At 29.9% G+C, this 19207-nt stretch overlaps 1 protein-coding gene across 1 annotated transcript; it reads right to left on the reverse strand.

Annotated features, from left to right (window-relative positions):
- Nucleotides 1-4458: 4458 nt before the first annotated feature.
- LOC25501506 (phosphate transporter PHO1 homolog 1) lies at nucleotides 4459-11509 on the reverse strand. Its single transcript, XM_013590745.3, has 14 exons — nucleotides 11027-11509; nucleotides 10456-10759; nucleotides 8883-9264; nucleotides 8437-8485; nucleotides 8263-8334; nucleotides 7671-7803; nucleotides 6777-6897; nucleotides 6397-6646; nucleotides 6155-6259; nucleotides 6013-6057; nucleotides 5658-5810; nucleotides 5271-5549; nucleotides 4876-5012; nucleotides 4459-4769 (listed from the first exon to the last, which is right to left on the reverse strand). Exons 1-14 carry the CDS (start codon nucleotides 11246-11248, stop codon nucleotides 4676-4678), a joined length of 2346 nt encoding a protein of 781 aa, XP_013446199.1. The 5' UTR covers nucleotides 11249-11509; the 3' UTR covers nucleotides 4459-4675.
- Between the last annotated feature and the right edge of the window lie 7698 nt (nucleotides 11510-19207).

A 19207-nucleotide genomic window follows, 5' to 3' on the forward strand; every position in this document is an offset into this window, starting at 1 on the left:
GAAAGAAAAAATGGTAGAATTAATGATTATACCTAGCAAATATGTGTTTGTGAAATCAGATGGTGATCAAAGTAGTTATTAACAATTGTGTGATGAGAAGTTAAGGAGAAGTAAGTAACCGTAATTAAATTTTGATTGTCTTTTCTGAGAAGTTAATAGTTGTAATTAAAAAAAGAAGTTAATAGTCAGGGAAAAAAAACTACATGGGCATTTTGGTATTTAAAAAAAAAAGGCTACACCAAAAACATGTATTGTCTTTATTAATAGGTATAGATTAATTTCTTGGATCAAATAAAGGATTTGAATTTTTGAAGTTTGAAACAGGGTAGTAGTTAGTAAAGTCATAAAATAAGTGGTTGATATTTCAATAATTCATAATTTGTTAGGCATGTTGATATAATATCACAAGTTGACTTTAAAAACCAAATGTAGTAACTTTTCATTGAAAAACACCAATTATTATTAAAAAGTTGTCTATTTAATATAAAAAAACACAAGTTTCAAGACAAACTTACCATTTTAAATTCCTTATCATATGCAAATTTGCACATGATAGAAAAACCCCAAAAACAAAATTGGGAAAACGAAAAACTACTACTTCTATTAGTCCTTTTTATAAGAGACAAATTGGTCAACAAAAATTAATATATTTAGTCTATATTATTAACTAAATACATCTATTTTATAGACTCATTTAACTCTTTTAAAAAGAACCCGAGAGAGGGACAATAATTATGATGATTATTTTACAACTGTCTCATATAGGGTTTAAACTATGTCATTTAAGGTTATATAATATGAAACTTGTAACGCCCTAGTCGTTATTTTATTTATTTTAGAATTATTTAGAGTCTTTTATGTGTTTTTATAAAATATGTGTGATTTATTTGGTGTGTATTATTTTATTAATATGATTTAATTTAATATAATGAGAATATTATGAGAAATAAGATTATTTTGGAGTATGGGGAGTTAATTATGAATTAATAAAATTAAGGGAGTTTAATGAGAAAAAGGGAGTTATAGTTTTGGGAGTTAAGAAAAGAAAGACCAGAAAACAGTTTTACGTGAAACAAGTTGGAGAGGGAAAAACAAAGCCAAGGGGAGAGCAAGAGCAAGAGGGGATCGATTTTATTGTAGCTTTGTTCGTGCGTTTTCTTCTAAATTAAGGTAAGGGTGAGATTATCTTTCAATAATCATAATATGTAATTTCTGAAAATTAATCAAATTGAATTGTTCATGAAGATAAAATTGAGAATTAAGGGTTGATGATGATTTAGGAAGGATTGGTGTAAGAATTGGGTTAATTGTGTTGTAATTTGGTGTTCAGTATGATTTCTTAATCTATAATGTTGATTGTGATCAGAATTGGAATGAAAATAGAATATGTTGGATGAATTGTGAAGTTTTGTATGATTGCTAGAATGCTCTGAATTGTTGTTGATGATGCCTGTTTTATGTTCCTTTTGATGCCTAGTTGTGTATTGAACCTGTAAACATTTGCTGGAAAACGTTTTGGGTGATCACGGGATTAAAAGTGGGTTTTTTGGAGTGAGGAGAAGTCTGAAATCGTAGGCGTGTCATGTCATTGCATGAGTCGTGGTTGTCGGTTGGGTTACTATATGTTGATGTTGTTGTTGATTAATGAATACTTATGCTCATTAATTAATCATTGATATTTTAGGGTGTTAGATTCCTTGATGTTATTATATATTATTATTATTGTTTGAGAATCTCACCCCTTCTGCTTGAAAATGTTGCCCTTCCTATGGGTAACTTGCAGGTGATCCTGAGTAGTAGGTAGTGGCTCAAAGTGTCTAGGGCTCTGATACGTGGGATGGGATTTTTAATGTTACTTTCACTCCTATGTATCAATTTTTGAATATTGTTGATGTAGCCCTATGGTAGTTGAATTTATGTTGAAATGGCTTTTATGCCAAGAATTAATCATGGAGATTTGAACAGTTGTTTGTCGTTTTGATGCAAATTATTCCGATGCAAATTGATGTTATTTTTATGGAGGATGTTTATTAAATAGTTTTATATCTTATTTAATAAATTTTGAAAAGTAGTGTAGCATGCCCGTTAGGGTTTTACTCTGATGTTGAAATATTATTATTTAATTGATTTTGGGAAACGGGGTGTTACAAAACTCTTACGATTGACTCTTAAAGTGAGTAAGTTTAAAGGAGTGGAATCTCAAATTTCAGTGTACTTTGTACACACCAAGCTCGAGTTATAATTGGGATGAGACTTCTTTAACTTTCCAACAAAAAAGGACTTACTATGTTACTTTGCAATTAAGAAAAGTAAACAAAAATGTGCCACTATTCAACAAGCAATTTATGTTTGTAGAAATTGCACATTCAACTTCAAATTATCCTCATATATATAGTGCTGTCTCTTACATAACTACTTAGAACATAGAATAGAGATTTGATATCTAAACAATCATATGAAATTTAGAATGTAATCACGCAGTCGCACGACATGGACCATATGATAAACCAAGATCAAAATCACATAATTCTCGATATGAAAATAATACCTTTCAACAAAATGTTCAGACACAGTTTCTTTCTAGTCCCAATTGGCATTGTCTTGACAATCTCATGAAAAAAACCCGATGATTTCTTAAAAAAAATTACTATTATAAATGTTGGAATTTATATTATATGATATTATATTTGTTGGTGTCATGGAAACATATATGTTTAGTTTTTTTAATAAGAAAAAGATATGCATAGTTTGTTACAATATAAAGGTGCAATAAATATATATATATATATATATATTACGTAAATGAGGATGAGAGAGAGAGTATCACCTATAGTATAAAAGATGGTGGAAAATAGGTTTAATTGGTTTGGACATGTAAAGAGAAGACCTATAGATTTTGTAGTAAGGACAGTAGATCAGATGAAGAATACTCAGATCATTAAAGCAAATGAAGACCTAAAAAATTATCAGAGAAACTATTATAAAATATTTGTAAATCAATGAGTTTGACCGAAATATGATGTGTGATAGAATACTACGACATAATTTAATCCATATAACCAATCACACTTAGTGGGAAATAACTTGGATGTTGTTGTTGTTGTTGTTGTGTGTGATAATTTATGAATATATAACACTTTTAAGTCATTTCCTTATTATGATTGTTTTAAAGGAATAAATTTCATAAAATAATTAGTTTGATTAATGGAATATTAAATGTGGCTTAATCGTGAGACCCCGTTATTTATAAGAACGGTATTCTTAAGGTATTTGTAGTCAAATTTTACAATAAAATGGGATAGTAGTAAGACATGGAAACTATTACGTGGGTAAACTGATGACCACATCTCATGGTTCATGCATAAAGATTTATCAACTCTTCACATATATATAAACATTAAGAGTAATATTTGTTACTAGATTGACCCACCATGAATTATTTAAAGTGCTGTAAAATATTCTCATAGTGATAGTGATGTACTTCACCATTCGACCTGAAACTTCTACGTATCCTAGATATAGGATTCAATTTCTTTGTAGACGTTCAAATGTTGTTTGTAAAAGGATGACTATAAAGTCATATGATGGGTATTCGGCGAATCATATTGTGGGACATGAGTTACCTAGGTAAAATTTTCCCTCCTACAAAACAGCTGAAATAACTGTGGAATCATTCTATGCCTTGTGTTCAATATAGACATGATGATAAAAGAGTAATTATACAAATTATCATTATCACATACAAGTTTTGTCAGCTATTACTTGAGCATAAATGATGTGTTTTTAGATGTATGTCATTGTTTATAATATGAAAGATAAGATTTAATAATATTATCAAAGCTACGAAAACATACATGGTTACACACATAAGTTCTTGACACCGAAACGATTAGCTAAATTAAATAAGATTTCATTTAATTATATTTATTTAATTAAGTGGGAGTAGGTTTTAGAAAGAGAGGTTTGATTAATGATTATGGTTTCTTGTTGTTTCTTGTGTTGCAAGAAATTATGAGTCTATTCACCATCTTTTCTTTTAAGTGCGACTTTGCAGGTACTTTTTGGAGCTCGTTTACTAATATCATCCGTAGGTGCAAACAAATTTGAGCTCTATATCAACATATTTTTCAATATTTGTAGCCAGAATTAGAGCAAAGAAATCAAAGATCTTATCCTTTCTTTTAGACCTAACTCTTTTGATGATGTATCTTTATGAAGGGATCATCATCAATTTGTGAGTTTCAAATTCTCAAGGCCTTTGGTTTTAGCCTAATCCCCCAAAATCTTTTTTATTTATTTTTAGAAAAGTCACTTATAGGTAAAGAAGTTCTTTTGCAGAAAATTGTGTTGGTAAAAAGAGAGTAGTCTTTACTCTACCAAATCTAGTTGCATAATTCCACATCATGTGGGAAAAAAATAGGAAAGAAAGTACATGACAAGGTGGTATATACTAAGATATTTAGTAACATTGCACTTTCTCATTAAATTTTTATTTAATGTTAATGAAAATTGTGTATACATATGTGGAAATGTTCCTACAAATCCACTGAAAAAAATAATCAAGTTGATCAATGTTTACATCAACTTGAATAAGGACAACTAATCTGCTCCTTCAAGTATTTGGGTGGAATCATCCCCTACATCAAATGCTAAATATGCCAATTGGCATTATTTATTAGTCTTCTTCATCCTCCACTTCATGAAAAGGAAGTGGCACTGCCTTCACTGCTCTAAACTTGCCAGCATTATTTAGATGCTCATGTTCCAATCTGAACCAATAAAATATTTATTTATTGAAAGTGATGTATCATTGCAAATTAATGCTACAAGTATCAAACAAAACAAATTATCCATTTTTAGTCAATGATATTCTACCTGTAGAAATTCCACAGTCCTCTTCTAATAACTTCAAGTGCTGCTAAAAATAAGCTTGTTACTCTATAGTCAACATTTTCAAAACTTGAATGGAGAACAGTTTGCAACCAAGCAAGCCTCAGAGTAATGTTCAATACCTGCATAAGCAAAAAAAGTCCATATTTATCTATGAGACATTGACATAGACATGGACACCAGACACGACACAGACATGTAGGCACATATAATATTGTGAAAAAATAGAAGTACTTAATTCAACTACATGCGTCAGTATCATGTTGATGTACGATACCAAGACATATCAAACACCAGACACGTCTTCAATCAGAAGTGTCGGTGCTATGTTAATGACTAACATAATATTTAGAGAGAGCAAAAGGGTATGATTTATGTACCATTGACAAGTAGTAAATAGCTTTTCTTCTAAGCATCAATTCATTTCTTAACCAAGGATTCTTGGAGTTCCTTTGTAGCAAACCCCAATCCCTTACAAAGTCCCAATACAATTGGTACAAAGTTGCTACACTTGACATGATCACAACAACACATAACCATCCAACACTTCTATCTTTTTCATATGCAACTTTAGCACCTGCAGCTAACATAGCAGAAACATATTTCCCTAGATTGATAAGGTGATTTGTGTCCCCTTCATCAAACCATCTCCTTGCACACTAGAAATCAAATTAAGAAACATTAGTTTTTCATATTTCATAGTTGAAAAAAAGCTTGAGAATATGCTTAAAGAAAGGTAAAACTATAAAATGTTTACAAATTTTTACCTGCATTGCTCTCCAATAGTATGGAAGAAAGGACACTGCATAGAAAAGATCTCTATATTGTTTTACCCTCATGCAGTATCCATAGTCTTGAGTCTTATAGCTCCCAGTTATATAGTAACATGCCATAAACTCTAGGCTCCTTAGCATTGGAACCTATAAAGAAATCATGTAACTATTAATATAAGAGATTAATTTTGATGTACTATCAGTGTAAAACTATTTACACTATATATCAATCAATCATAAACCATCATGTATATGATTTTTGAAGTACATATGATTAAAGTCAAATACTTTTAATGATCGAACGGCTATGACTGATTAATAATTTTCCATGAAAAGAAAAACACACTACCTGACTGCAAAGTTGATCCGCCATAAAAAAGTCCAGCATCAGAACCTAGGGAGAAACAGAAAATTCAATGAGATTATGACCAAAACAATACATGATTTTAGACTGATGACATAATAATAGTGTGAGAAGAAAAAAAAGGTACCTTATAAAGAGGTGACCAAATTATGTTCCTTATCACACAAAGGAAGTGATAACGGCTTGACCGGTATATAATGTTGAAGGGGCATACAAGTAATAGTAAGAAGGCCTGCACATACAATAAATAAGATGTTACATTTCTTGTATCATGACGAGATACGATTGAATGCATGTGTAAAACTTTTTTATACCATCAAACTTACAAAATCAAGTTGATGCAATGTACAAAATCAACAACTTAATTACCAGAAAAAGTAGGCCAAGGAGGAATTGAACTTGTGCATAGGAATACCCTTTTGTGAGTAGAGTCAAATGAAAAAGCAAGACTCCAACCACAGCAGTCATAGACATTGTACAAATCAAGAATACATCACTGTACTTTAGTTCCTTTGTCGGAACTATCTCGAAAATAAATCTGTAGTTTATACGAGTCTTTCTCCATGCAATAATGTTGCATCCATAGAGGAAGAAATGTAGAAACATGAGACTAAACACACTGCAAAAACAAAACAGAAACATGAGTCATTTCCTGCTTGTACAACTCCGATCGTGGTTGAACCGGCTTGTCCGGTTCTAAAAACACTGATATGAAGACAATATGGTGCAACGAAAACCCTTTTACTTACCTAAGCACAGGGTAGACAGTTTCCATGTAGAGTGAATTTTGGTGTCTTTTGTACAGTCCAGTAAGATGAGCCATTAAAACATATGCACCAAAAAGTGCCCAAAAGCATCCAGTAAATAGTCCTGAATTTATTTGGAAGATTCAGTTAATTTTATGAGTAACTTGCTAAGGAATTTACACTCATATCAAATAAAAAAAATCAAACATTTTTCATATATAATGAGTTCTTATCAGAAGTCGGTGTAAAACTATTTTAAAGGATAATGCGTCTCCATTAGGTTCCAAAAGTTTTTTTTTAACAAATTATGAAATTTACGCAAAACATTTCTATAATATTTGAATTTGTAAAATAGAATATGGATTTAATTCAAATACACGGTTGGTGTAAAGAATTTTTACATTTTCAATTAATCATAACCATCAAACAATTATAAACGTGTGACTTTTACCATAACAACTTTGAAGTCACATACTCACACACATGATTAGTTATGATGTGGTGACAATGTAAATTGTTTGCAATGATAGTGCAAGAAAATTAAACTCAAAATATATCAAATAAAGAGAAAAAAGTAACCATAGGAGATATTAATGGTCAACATTAAAAAGTCATGATGTGCCAATTGCCTTTTGTTATTAAAAAAAAGAAGAATAAAAAATTACATAAAGGGTTATGCAAATATGCATGGATGCATTCATAAGTGTTTAAAAAGTGGGATCAGTTAGTTGATTTTTGTACATACAAGGAGCTAGTGACTAAGGGGGTCCATGTTATGTTTTCTTTGGATTGTAGTGATCATAAAACAAACAAACTAAAGGCTCTTTAATACAATGATTAACAAATAGATAATAAAAATAGAAAAAGTGAAAATAATAAAGACTAAAAGTTACTCACCAATGAAGAAAGTAATTGCATGTGATTCTTTTTTATGATGAATTGGTCTAAGGTATTTCATTGCCTTTCTATGATCACCTTTAGCAAAATTCTTGACAAATAGTTCCTCCACTTCATCCATGAACTTCACCACCTATAAATTTTAGGACAAACAAGTAAATAAAGTTGGTTCACAAAGTAAAATACTACTCTCTCATACATTCTCATGGTAAATAATTTTTACACTTTCGACCGATCTTTATTGTCGATAATTGAAAACGTTCAACTTTAATCATAACTACATTAAAGTCATACATATGATTGGTTGTGATTTATGATAGATAGAATGGTGTAAAAGAGACAGATATTTAGACAAGCATATCTAATTTTCATGTGTATGATTTTAGGCCATGCTTTGGGGAAGACATGAATTATATGATTATTGGCCACTTGAAATTGTTGGTAACAATTTGAGTTGCAAAGGACAACTAGTGGCCAACATCTCAACATGATTTATTATATTGTGAGCACCAAATATATTCTTTCATCAAAGGTTGACATGATAGAAGTAAGACATTTTTGTTGATAGTTTTGATTTGTGTCTATTGTTTACCTTGTCTGAGTTGTTGAAATATGAACTCTCAACTACTTTGAGATAGATTGGAAGAATTTGCTTTTCTGTGACCTGAAGGAGAAGAAATCATAAGAATTGCTTTTGTTATTAACACCTCTAATATGAAAAACTTCTTTTTTTAATATAAATTGTGGACTCTCTAATTCACTTTACCTTGTCAAATTTCTTCAGAATCTTTATAAATGCAAGCAGGTTCAAATTCCTAAAAAATCAATATGATGAAGAAAACAGTCACATAATTTATTTTTTTTCATATCAAATTTAACACTTATTGTAAGTTCATTATTAAAAAAAAAATATACTTTGACTCACAAAATTGACATCGAATTTCGATAACGGCTAAAATGGTTACTGCAATTCAAATATATGGTTAATTACGTTTATTAGATAATTAATAAATATAACAAAATATTTCAACTTATTAACCATTTGACACCTTGCTATATTCACTAAACATTTACTAAACGTAATTAACCACAAATTTAAACTGCATTAACCATCAATTTATTGTCTAAATTTTATTTCAAAAGTGAGTATCAAAATAACAAAAATCTTAAAAATTTAGTTATATTTGTGATGAAAGAAAATTTGAATTATACCTATAATCATTCAAATATCCTAGGCCCTTATAAAGCTCAATGAAACCACCTTTGATCATCTTTTCTGCATGATGCAACCTTGTTTTATTAACACGAAGCACACCACCTTCTGGATTGCATTTTCTTGAAGACTTATTGAACAAATCTTCCATTACAAGGTAACTAATTTCTGAAAAGGTTTGAGAAGGTGTTGTCAAAGGAATGTTTATCCTCACATTCTTTCCTTGGCCACTAAGAAAATGGCCAGATAATGTCCTCAATTTACCATCTTCCCATTTCAAATCCATTGATTTATCCTCTTCATTTTCATTTGATTCAGTAAAATTCTCTTCTATTTTCTCCAAATCCTCTGTTTGTTCTCTGCTCCTAACAGAGTCTTCCTCTGCATCCAGTATACAGAGTATTAGATTCACATTCACATCATAAATAAATAAATATATTTAAAACATATAATATATTCTAGCACCAACACTTCATATTAAATGCGTGTTCAGTATCCAATATGTGTTAGTGTCTAACATGACACTAACACATGTTGTTACGTTTAATCACTTCTATTTTCTTAAAATATTACTAGCGTCTATGTGTCAATGTCATTGTCATGGAACTTCATATTGAAGGCGTGTTCAGTGTCCAACATGTGTCAGTGTCTGACACGACACCAACACATGTTGTTACGTTCAATCACTTCTATTTTCTTAAACTATTAATAGCATCTATGTGTCAATGTCAATGTCAAGAAACTTCATATTGAAGGCGTGTTCAGTGTCCAACATGTGTCGGTGTCCGACACAATACTAACACATTTAATTATATTCAATCACTTCTATATTATTAAACTATTACAGAGTCTACGAGTCATTGTCAATCTTGTGAATGGTGTATTTTATTTTAGAATGACAACAAAATTCATCTATGATATGGTACTTGTCTTATTCTTTACTTGGTTAAATTTTACAAGGAAAGGGAAGTGAGATTTAATTTTTCATTTTTAAGTAATATTTCCTTTTTTTGATAATTTTCAAATTAGAGAGAACTACATAATATTTTTTGTCACCCATATTCATTTTGTATAGCCTATAGTTTTCCTAATTTAGAACTCATCTCTCTATCCTCATGAGTTTAGCTCAGTTGATAAGAACAATGCATAATATATGCAAGGTCCAGAGTTCAAACCTCGACCACCATAAAATATAAAAAATAAAAAATAAAAATCATCTCTCTCCAAACGAGCCCCTTTTAGACCCTATTTAAATAAATACATCTTAATTAATCATTTGTCTAGACAATGTTCTAAAGTCTAGGTGTTTATCCTATAAGTACCTATGCACAATTTATTTCTATAAATTAAGATAAAATAAAGTTAAACTATTTTTATAGGTTGTTTTTTCTATAAGCTATTCTTAAAATAAAATATTCTTAAACAGTTTTACTTCTATAAGCTATTCTAAAGATAAAATATTTTTAAACAGTTTTACAAGTATTTATGTCCGCCGATAAATTCAAATAAGTCAATTCAATCACATTTAATGTTCACATTGCTAAATTAAAGAAGATAAAGTTGATTAATTACCATTAATAGAGAATGTGGATGAGACAGATTCTTCCTCCTTGGAATAGTGAGAAGAGTTCCCTTTACCTTTCTTCTCCATGAATGCAGATTTGAGCTCAATAAGAATATCCATTTGTTTTTTCAAGGACTCCCCTCTATCAAGAAACTCTTTCTCCTTTGTCCTATAGAATTTATTTACCTTATTGAGGTTTTGGTCCAAACATGCAAAAAATTCTTTTGTAGCATCAGTGTCAGCAAATTGGTCTAGCAGTTGTGTCTCATACATGTCACCTTTGCTAGTAGATGAAACAAGTTTCCTATGAACCTGAAAAAATAAAAATATCATAAAGTCAAATATATACACAATATTTAACAAAATTAATATTCATAATCAATCCCCCCGAGCATAGTTCAATTGGCAGGGACATGCATTATTATATGCAGGGATCGTGGTTCGAACTCCTGCCACTCCACTTATTCACCTTAAAAAAAGGTGAATTCTAGCCACTAAACTGCTTGACCAAAAAATAAATATTCATAATCATATATCTTCAAAAGAAAAGAAAAAAAGAAAAATAGAAATAAAGTTTACTTGAATTGGGTCATGGTCTCTTTGTTGAAATGGAAAGAACTTTCTTAGTGATGAAAAAGGTGACTTCACCACTGAACTCATTTGATGATTATTTGGTTTTTTGTTGGTATTGTTAAGAAGTTGAATTCTTTTAATATCCTTCTTAAGTTGCCAATAATCAACAAAAGCTTCTTTCCATTCTGGAATGAGTTGTCCCTCAAATTGCTTAGAGAATTTCACCATTTTCTCTCTTTGTTCTTCTTGTATAGATGATGTGTTTTTGTTGATGAGTGTTGAATGAAACACAAGATGGTGTTATATATTGGAACAAAAAGTGAGGGAACTTATACTTTGAAGAACAATTCTATAATATACTTAGATACTATATGCTTCTCCACTGAGGGAATTTGGAAGATATGGTGGTGGCTAGTTTATGCAGAAAAGTGACCAAACCGCCACCGGATATGATCACTTCACAGCCAACATGAACATTTTGAAAGGGTGTGTTTCAATTTAAAGAAAATTTGAAGTGGAGACAAATTTTACTATTCAAAATGCATGCAGAGGGTGACCATTTTTTTGTTTTTTAATAAATAAAACTTTAGTCGTTTTGTCCATAAGTCTTAGCTCAAATCACAAAAATATTGAAATTGCTAGGTCAGAGGTCATGACAGGTACGAACCCTGACTCCTTCACTTATGTGTCTGAGTTTCCAACGATTCTTCTCATTTCGTCTATCGACCCAAAATAAAAGTTTAACCGTTTAAGCAAGTAGGGTCTTGGAGATTGATAAGACAAGGAAAAGGAAAGTCCCAAAGCTTATATATTAACCATCAATAAAATTCTTACATTGACATCAAAATTCAAACGTAGATCGTTGTAAGATTTGAACTGAAATTTTATCAAATATACCAATCTACGTTATAGAATGGTCATGTCATTGTCACATAAAGGTGGCCACATAATTTCCAAACAAAACCATTTTGAGAAAAAGATGTGTTAGTAAAGAATCAAACGTATTTGATTTTGGATAGATTTTACATGTGATAGTGTTCAATAAGTTTAAGTCAAGAAATTGATCATGCTTGTAAAGCTAAGGTTATTGGTTAAATTTGTATGCTACTACATAAAGATGTCTTCTAATTAGACCAGCTTGATTTCCACTAATTTTTTTTGGTAGAATGATTTCCACTAATTTCTGATAACTAGAAAAAGTTTCAATTATTTTCACGATCTCCACTTTCATTTTGCAACTTCTTTATTTATTATTTATTTTCAATATGTCCACTATTATATTCTTGTTATGAGAAAAAGGGGATTGTTCTGTTCTATTCCCCTATGCAAATGTACATAATATATTGTGGTGGTGCAATAATGTGCAATTTTAATTCTTCATCAAATATAACTTCTTCTTTTTTTCTAATATTCGTCAAATATAACTTCAGTTCAACATACAACATAATTTTAATATTTAAGTAAATGTTAGGTTTTTTTTGTCAAAAATGAAAGAAAAGAAGAGTAGATGTTAGGCTATATATATGATCATATAATTAATTTAACTTGTTTAAAATTTGATGTGCATGATCGTTGAAATAATATCACGATATTAATAGACAATTGTGTGCTTTACTCGGTATCAATCTCATCAAAGGGGCAATCATACGGTCTCATGTCTATGCGGTTCTGATTCAAGATGTGAAGAATTTGATTGAGCAAAGTAATGCCAGTATTTGTCACACTCTTAAAGAGATGAATCATTATACGAATTTTATGGCAAAACTTGAAAGCATCAGAGGATTCTAATTTGTTTATTCATGTCTCTCCTCCGAAAGATCTCTTGCACCTTTTGAAGGTGGTCGGAGAGTAGTCTTTGTTGTTTTTTCCTTCTTGTTTTTCCTTTTTGTCTTCATTGTGTCTTGTAACAAAAAAAAAAAGACAATAGTGTGCTTTGTGAAGTTTAATCTTTAGAAAGTGTTACTAAACAAGCTAACTATGCAAAAGAATTTGATGCTTGCTGAATAAGATTGTATAAATATATTTTTTGTTATACAACATGGAAAAACATGTTCAACGAATTTCAAGATTTATTTGGTAGAATCTGTGTACCTGGCTACCTAAGGTGGAGCATATTGAGCTCCTAACTCAAGCTAATTTTATACAATTTGATGTATGGAATAATTTATCCATACAGCATATAGGATGTACTTAGGATAATTAAAAAGGAAAATTAGGCAAAAATAAAATATATTCCTTAGTTCTATTCCTTGGTTCCATGTTCTATTCCTTTAGTTCTTAGTCTAGTCCCTTTCAAAATGTGATGGAAATTTATCATATAAATAAAGTTAAAGCTAAAATTTTCAAAATCTAGAGTCATGGGAAATTCAGTAGAGTTTTCCTATCAAAATAAGTCACCAAGGTCATGATTTCTTAATCAAAGTTACTAACATTAAAAGTATACATTATATTGTTGGGTTTACTGTTGTCATTTAAAAGTTCTTATACTATACATGAAAATGTGCTTTAAAGTAAAGCTAGGTTATCTCAATGAGATCTACCTCAAAATAATGAGAATATTATATAAGTAGATCATGAGTGGTTACAAATAATTAAAGATAAAGATATATTAAAAAATTATTGATTTGAGACATAACGTTCAGTCCTAAGATGATCAAGTATTATGACTTGTGAAGCACAATCACACTTCAGATTAGGCGTGTTTCGGTGTCAGATATGTGTTGTGTCCGACACTGACACGACGCCTACACTTGTAATTATATTAAATTTATGATTTTTTTTTAAATTATTAGTTGTGTTGATATGTGAGTGTCTGTGTCCGTATCCGTGCTTTATAGATTATGACCTTCTCTCAAATTGTGCAATTGTTAAAAAAAATTTTGACAAAAAGGGTGCAATCTATATTGCTCACAATATATGATTGCAAAATGACCACTATGAATATTGTAGAGAACTGTCAGCGTCTTTAAGATTATAGCTGACTCAAATATACTTTTGTATTTCTTCTTCTTGTTTTAATTGCTCTTCCTTTTTTCTCTATATATAATTTAAATGTTTTATATATGTTTAAAAACTTACTTATATAAGGTTAAAAATATATATTAATCATCTAGCCAAATGATTATATAATGGATTGAAAAAATAAGTAAAAGGGTTGAAATGTATGATTGAGGATGACTCGGATGGATACAAATTCATGGTCAGTAAGGCAACACGCATAGAAACTCAACTTTGTACGGTTTCAAAAAGTAGAATTTAATTTTGTAAAAAAGAAAAATTTAATTGCATATAAGTATATACTAATGAAATATAATATATATATATTATTATATTTCATTAGTATGTCATAGTGATAGATATATTTTAGAAAGTGATAAAAATATAGATAAAAGAGGATGTTCACTTATACTAACGTCCAATAAGAATTAAACGTTTGATAGTATAAAATAAACATACATGATAATATGGTCGATTTTTATTGATGATAATGGAAAACTATTCTACATTATCGATGTATATCCATTAAACTCTAAAGTATAGTTATAAATTTGTATATTTATCATTTTAATAAAAAATTTTATATAAAGTTAATATTGGTTATTAAACTCTAAACTATAGTGGATTCAATCTTAGTTAAAAATTAATTTGTCAAAAAAAAGAAAAAATAGTTAACAAAACTTCATCAGAAACTTATTTTCCCTTGAAGACATTTTTTTTTAATTTTAATTTTTTTTAAAGAAACCCTTGAAGACATATATTAAACTATAAAACTTATATAAAGTTATAATTCTTTTTCCGCACCAATTTTTGTCGAAAAATTTGTGTGGCATACAAGCTGAATTTTTTATTTTCAAAACGATCAAATGCATGAACACTTGTTTAATGTGTGTGAGTCTTTTTAATTGAATATAAAACAAAACTTAGGCACAAAACCACAATATAATATCAATTGGCAATGATAAAATAAAGGAAAGCAAAACTCCACTTTCTTAAAAAACTTTTCTATAGCTTGAATGTTGTTTCAAAATCAGCAATTAATAAAATGTTGACACGTGATTATCTAAACTTTACCGTATATATGTTGCAGTTACTTTTCTTGATTCCATTGCTTTGTGAATATTATTACTCTCTTTTGTTAGTATATAAATATATAAACTATTGTTAATCAGATTACTTAATTTGTATATAATAACTATAACTATGATGCAAACTAGTCAAAAGAATCTGATACAGACATATAGTTGGAAACCCACAAATCTTGAATGCAGTTGGAGCTGCTATCATTGGAGATAATTTTGAATATAATTGTCTCAAGAAAGCCATCAATAATAAAACAAAAAGAATAATGCATATTGATTTTTTTTATTAAACAGTAATGCATATTGATAACTTTAAGTCTATAAGATCCCCTAGAAAAAAGTCTACAAGATTAAAAATCAAACTATTGTTATAAAAAAAAAAACTTAATAGGAGTTTTACCTCCCTAACTTTATCAAAGTTGCGATTTTGGCCCTCTAAGAAGAAAAAAAACTACAAAACCGCCCCCTAAATTTTGCATATGTGGCAGTTTTGGCCCCCCAAAGTCAATTTTGATTCGGTCTACACTGACGTGACACCCTAAGTGAGGTGCCACGTGTTTTTTTTTACCAAAAATTGGCTCTGGAGGCCAAAACGGCTACAGTTGCAAAACTTAAGGGGCAGTTTTGTTGTTTTTTTTAGATGGTCAAAATCGCAACTTGATGAAAGTTAGGGAGCGAAAACTGCTATTAAACCTAAAAAAACTATCAAATTATATTGAAACAGTAGAATTAGAAAATAAATTTTCAAAAATAAAAACTGAATAAATTATATAATAATATCGTAGGTAAACTCTATATAAGGTGTGCCCTAAATATGAAAAGGATTCCCTAAGTTGATGAGTTGATGCCACCAAAGATCTCAGTTGTCTAATAAAGATCATACATTTATATATTTTGGGTTGTTATTTTTTTAAACCAAATCTAACCGCAGTAATAATTGGTAGACTGCTTGACACATGTAGGTCCATCTGAATTTGCATGTCTAACCGTATTTTAGTAAAAGTATAATTGTTTCTTCTTTTTTGTTGAGGAAATAGTAAAGTACAGCTAAAAAGTGATAAAAACAACAAAGCAGGTTAACAAAGTATTTGTGGCAAGTTATTTTTCACTAAACAAATTATGATTGTGTGCATCCAAGAAAGTTTAGATGTCAATAAAAATCATATTAAAAAATTATCGTTTTTATTTGAGTCTTGTAAGACTCAAATAATTAATCAGTACAATTGAATGCAGATAAGAGTTTTGCAAGACTCAAATGATTAATTTGTAAAGTTGAATGCAGATAATATTAGGTTTTAAAAAAAACAATGGATTGTGTGTAGAGTGGAAGAGAATCTGATCCATTGGAATCAAATATAGGTATACTTTTAATAATTCTTACAAGGTTTATCTATATATTTAGTACATTATTATTTAATTGTAAATAAATATTGATTGTTTTTTTTTTAAGAAATAAATACTAATTTTGAAAGTGCATATTATATGAATGTCTTAATAAAGTATTTTTATATACATGATCACCAAAAATATACACGATCACCAATTATTTCAAGTAATATATAATATTAATCACTCTACATCGTGAAAAAAAGTTGTGTAAGCCTAGGTTTGGTTCAAGCAACCATTGGAGGGCTTAAGCCACAAAGGAGGAACTTTTTGCACCCAAAAAGTATTTTTAAAGCATACATCCGAATAAAACGGTTTTTTAGCTGAAGTGATTAATAAGCTTCAATTTGTATGTGAAATAATTTTTAACACCAACAAAAAATGCATCCGGATAAAATTGTTTTGTTTTGTTCTTCGCGTGTGTATTTCTTGACAAAAACACAATCTTTTTTTCACCTGATGTATTTTTTTTTAATCATTTACTACTTTGGAGTAGGTAAAATTGCTCATAATATCAAGATACAAATTAAATGGTTGTCTCATTTTAAAGTATATCTTTAACAATTTAATCTGAGAATATGATGCTCCATTTTAAAGTAGAGAATATCATATGATTCAATAAACACTTATAAAGAGATTTATATTTATCTCTCTTCAACCACACCAATGGGACTCATTGCCACATTGTTGTGTACACATATTTTTAAGTATAATTTTCCTTTCTAGGCAACCTCAATATTGACAAAGATCGTTTATTTGTATTTGTATGATCTTAAAAAGGAGGAAGGGAGTGTGAACTACATAAATCTCCTCAAACAAAAATATATTACAGCAATGTATATATTGGGATTGGTCAAAATCACTGTGTCACTATAATTTTAACAAAATTAAAATGCTAAAATAACTTTGTGAAATTCACCATCAATTCAAACATACAGTCAAAAAGGCTATTTCCTTTTATGCTAAGAAAAGAAACTTATAAATATTAGGCCAATTAGAGGATTTAAATCTATAGAATTTTTCACGTTAGAAAAGAAAAAAGTGTAGCACGAAATCTATGGCTTTAGGTACAAGGAACCAATGACATGCCATGAAATATAAATAATGGTCTGATTAGGATAGCATAATATTTGGTGCGTCCTTGCTTGTAGAGCCTCGTCCCAATTCCACCTTTGTCTTCTTTCCTTGTTCATCATGATTGGTACTATCATCTTCTTACACTCGACTACGTTTTTTAACATTAACATAAATTTGACCCCACATGCCCTATGATCTTGCACATGTTGATGAAAGCCTGTATATGAAAATGACATGCTTTTTTCTTTGTTGGGTTCACAAATATATTTGAGTGGGACTAAGCTAGATATTAGAATACTTTTGTGGGGATATGTTATATAAATGTTGATGCTATGGGCTAGCTAGTCCTACACTATGAATGTGTTAAAGTAAAAAAGTTTGGTAAATTGGCGATTTTTGTTTAACACTTAAGAGGATTAGTCCTACGCATTCTAAGTAAAATTTTGGTTAAATTAACATTTAGTCGATTAACTTAATTTCGGGGACTTTTTTTTTTTTGCCCCAAGCAATAAAAAAATGTCATATTGATCCTTTAATATTATTAAGTTATGTTACGTTTGCCTTTTCCGTTCAAATGACTCAAACAACGCCAATTTTGATCAACCTTCTTAATAAATAAATCTTTTGACTCATTTAACAAAATTAAGATTCGTAGAATTCATTTTTGAAGGGAGATAAATGTAAATACTTTTGTGAGCACTCTTTGAGCATGAAGATTTTCTCTGCCTTGGACCGGAGCGTCATCCCTCACCCTAATTTTTTTATCAAAAAAATAAAATAAAAATTGTCCAACATGTGAGCTTCATCCTTATCTCCCTTCCAAGATCTTCAAATATTGGAGTTTGTGAATCAATCGCTATTTCGCATGGATAGTAGCTCAAAACCATTTGTGAGTTGGATCTCATAGCTTCAAATAATACTAGTGGAGATTTGTGCAACAAGGATTATATCATGGACCTCCTTAATACTCCTTCAATGTTCCAACTCATCCCTCATCTACACTTTCACTTTCAGAGACATAAATGGAAACATTTCTACATATCACAATTTGTGGATACATAAACTAAGGGTATGTTTTGGAGTTTAGAATGGAAACGGGGCTTTGGAGTTAAAGAAGGAAGGATAGCCCCCCAAACATGAATGAAGGGCTTACTTTTTCCTAATATGGATGAAATCTAAATGTAGTTAATTAGAGAGTTTTTGGTAGGTTTAGATAAATTGTTCAAATCATTTCTATGTCGTTATATATTACTCTTAAAAATTAGAAATATATTAATCATAATCACTCTTTTAAATAAGGTGAATTTTTCTATCTATTTTTCCCAAAGTTCTCTCCTCCCATTCGAAGTCCTAAGTAAAGTCTCATTGTACTAATATATAACGATTATGGCCACCTTTGTTGAGTCACGAAAATATAACAATATTGTTCTTTGTAAGGGAGTCTCTTAGGTGGATTGCTTAGGACCACTCATACATTGTTTGTACTTTTACACGATGAGATCCATATCCATCTTGTTGGGTTCCCTTGGTAGTGATTTGAGCAGCTTAAAGGGCATCACAAGACTAGCTACAATGAGTATATGATAAGGGTTCGCATATAAGGGCGCATACAAAAAAAAAAAAAAAAGGCACCGTGAAGGAGATG

Source organism: Medicago truncatula, chromosome 8, assembly GCF_003473485.1.
Source record: "Medicago truncatula cultivar Jemalong A17 chromosome 8, MtrunA17r5.0-ANR, whole genome shotgun sequence".
NCBI lineage: Eukaryota > Viridiplantae > Streptophyta > Magnoliopsida > Fabales > Fabaceae > Medicago > Medicago truncatula.

Bases quoted from the DNA above. Each gene is read 5' to 3' on its own strand.
- LOC25501506 (XM_013590745.3), bottom strand. From the start codon at position 11,248: ATGGTGAAATTCTCTAAGCAATTTGAGGGACAACTCATTCCAGAATGG. The intron at 5,811-6,012 runs GTAGTGTGTTTT...ATTTCTTTATAG, and splicing joins CGGATCAACTTTGCAGTCAG to GTTCCAATGCTAAGGAGCCT. The intron at 4,770-4,875 runs GTAGAATATCAT...TTATTGGTTCAG, and splicing joins GGACTGTGGAATTTCTACAG to ATTGGAACATGAGCATCTAA.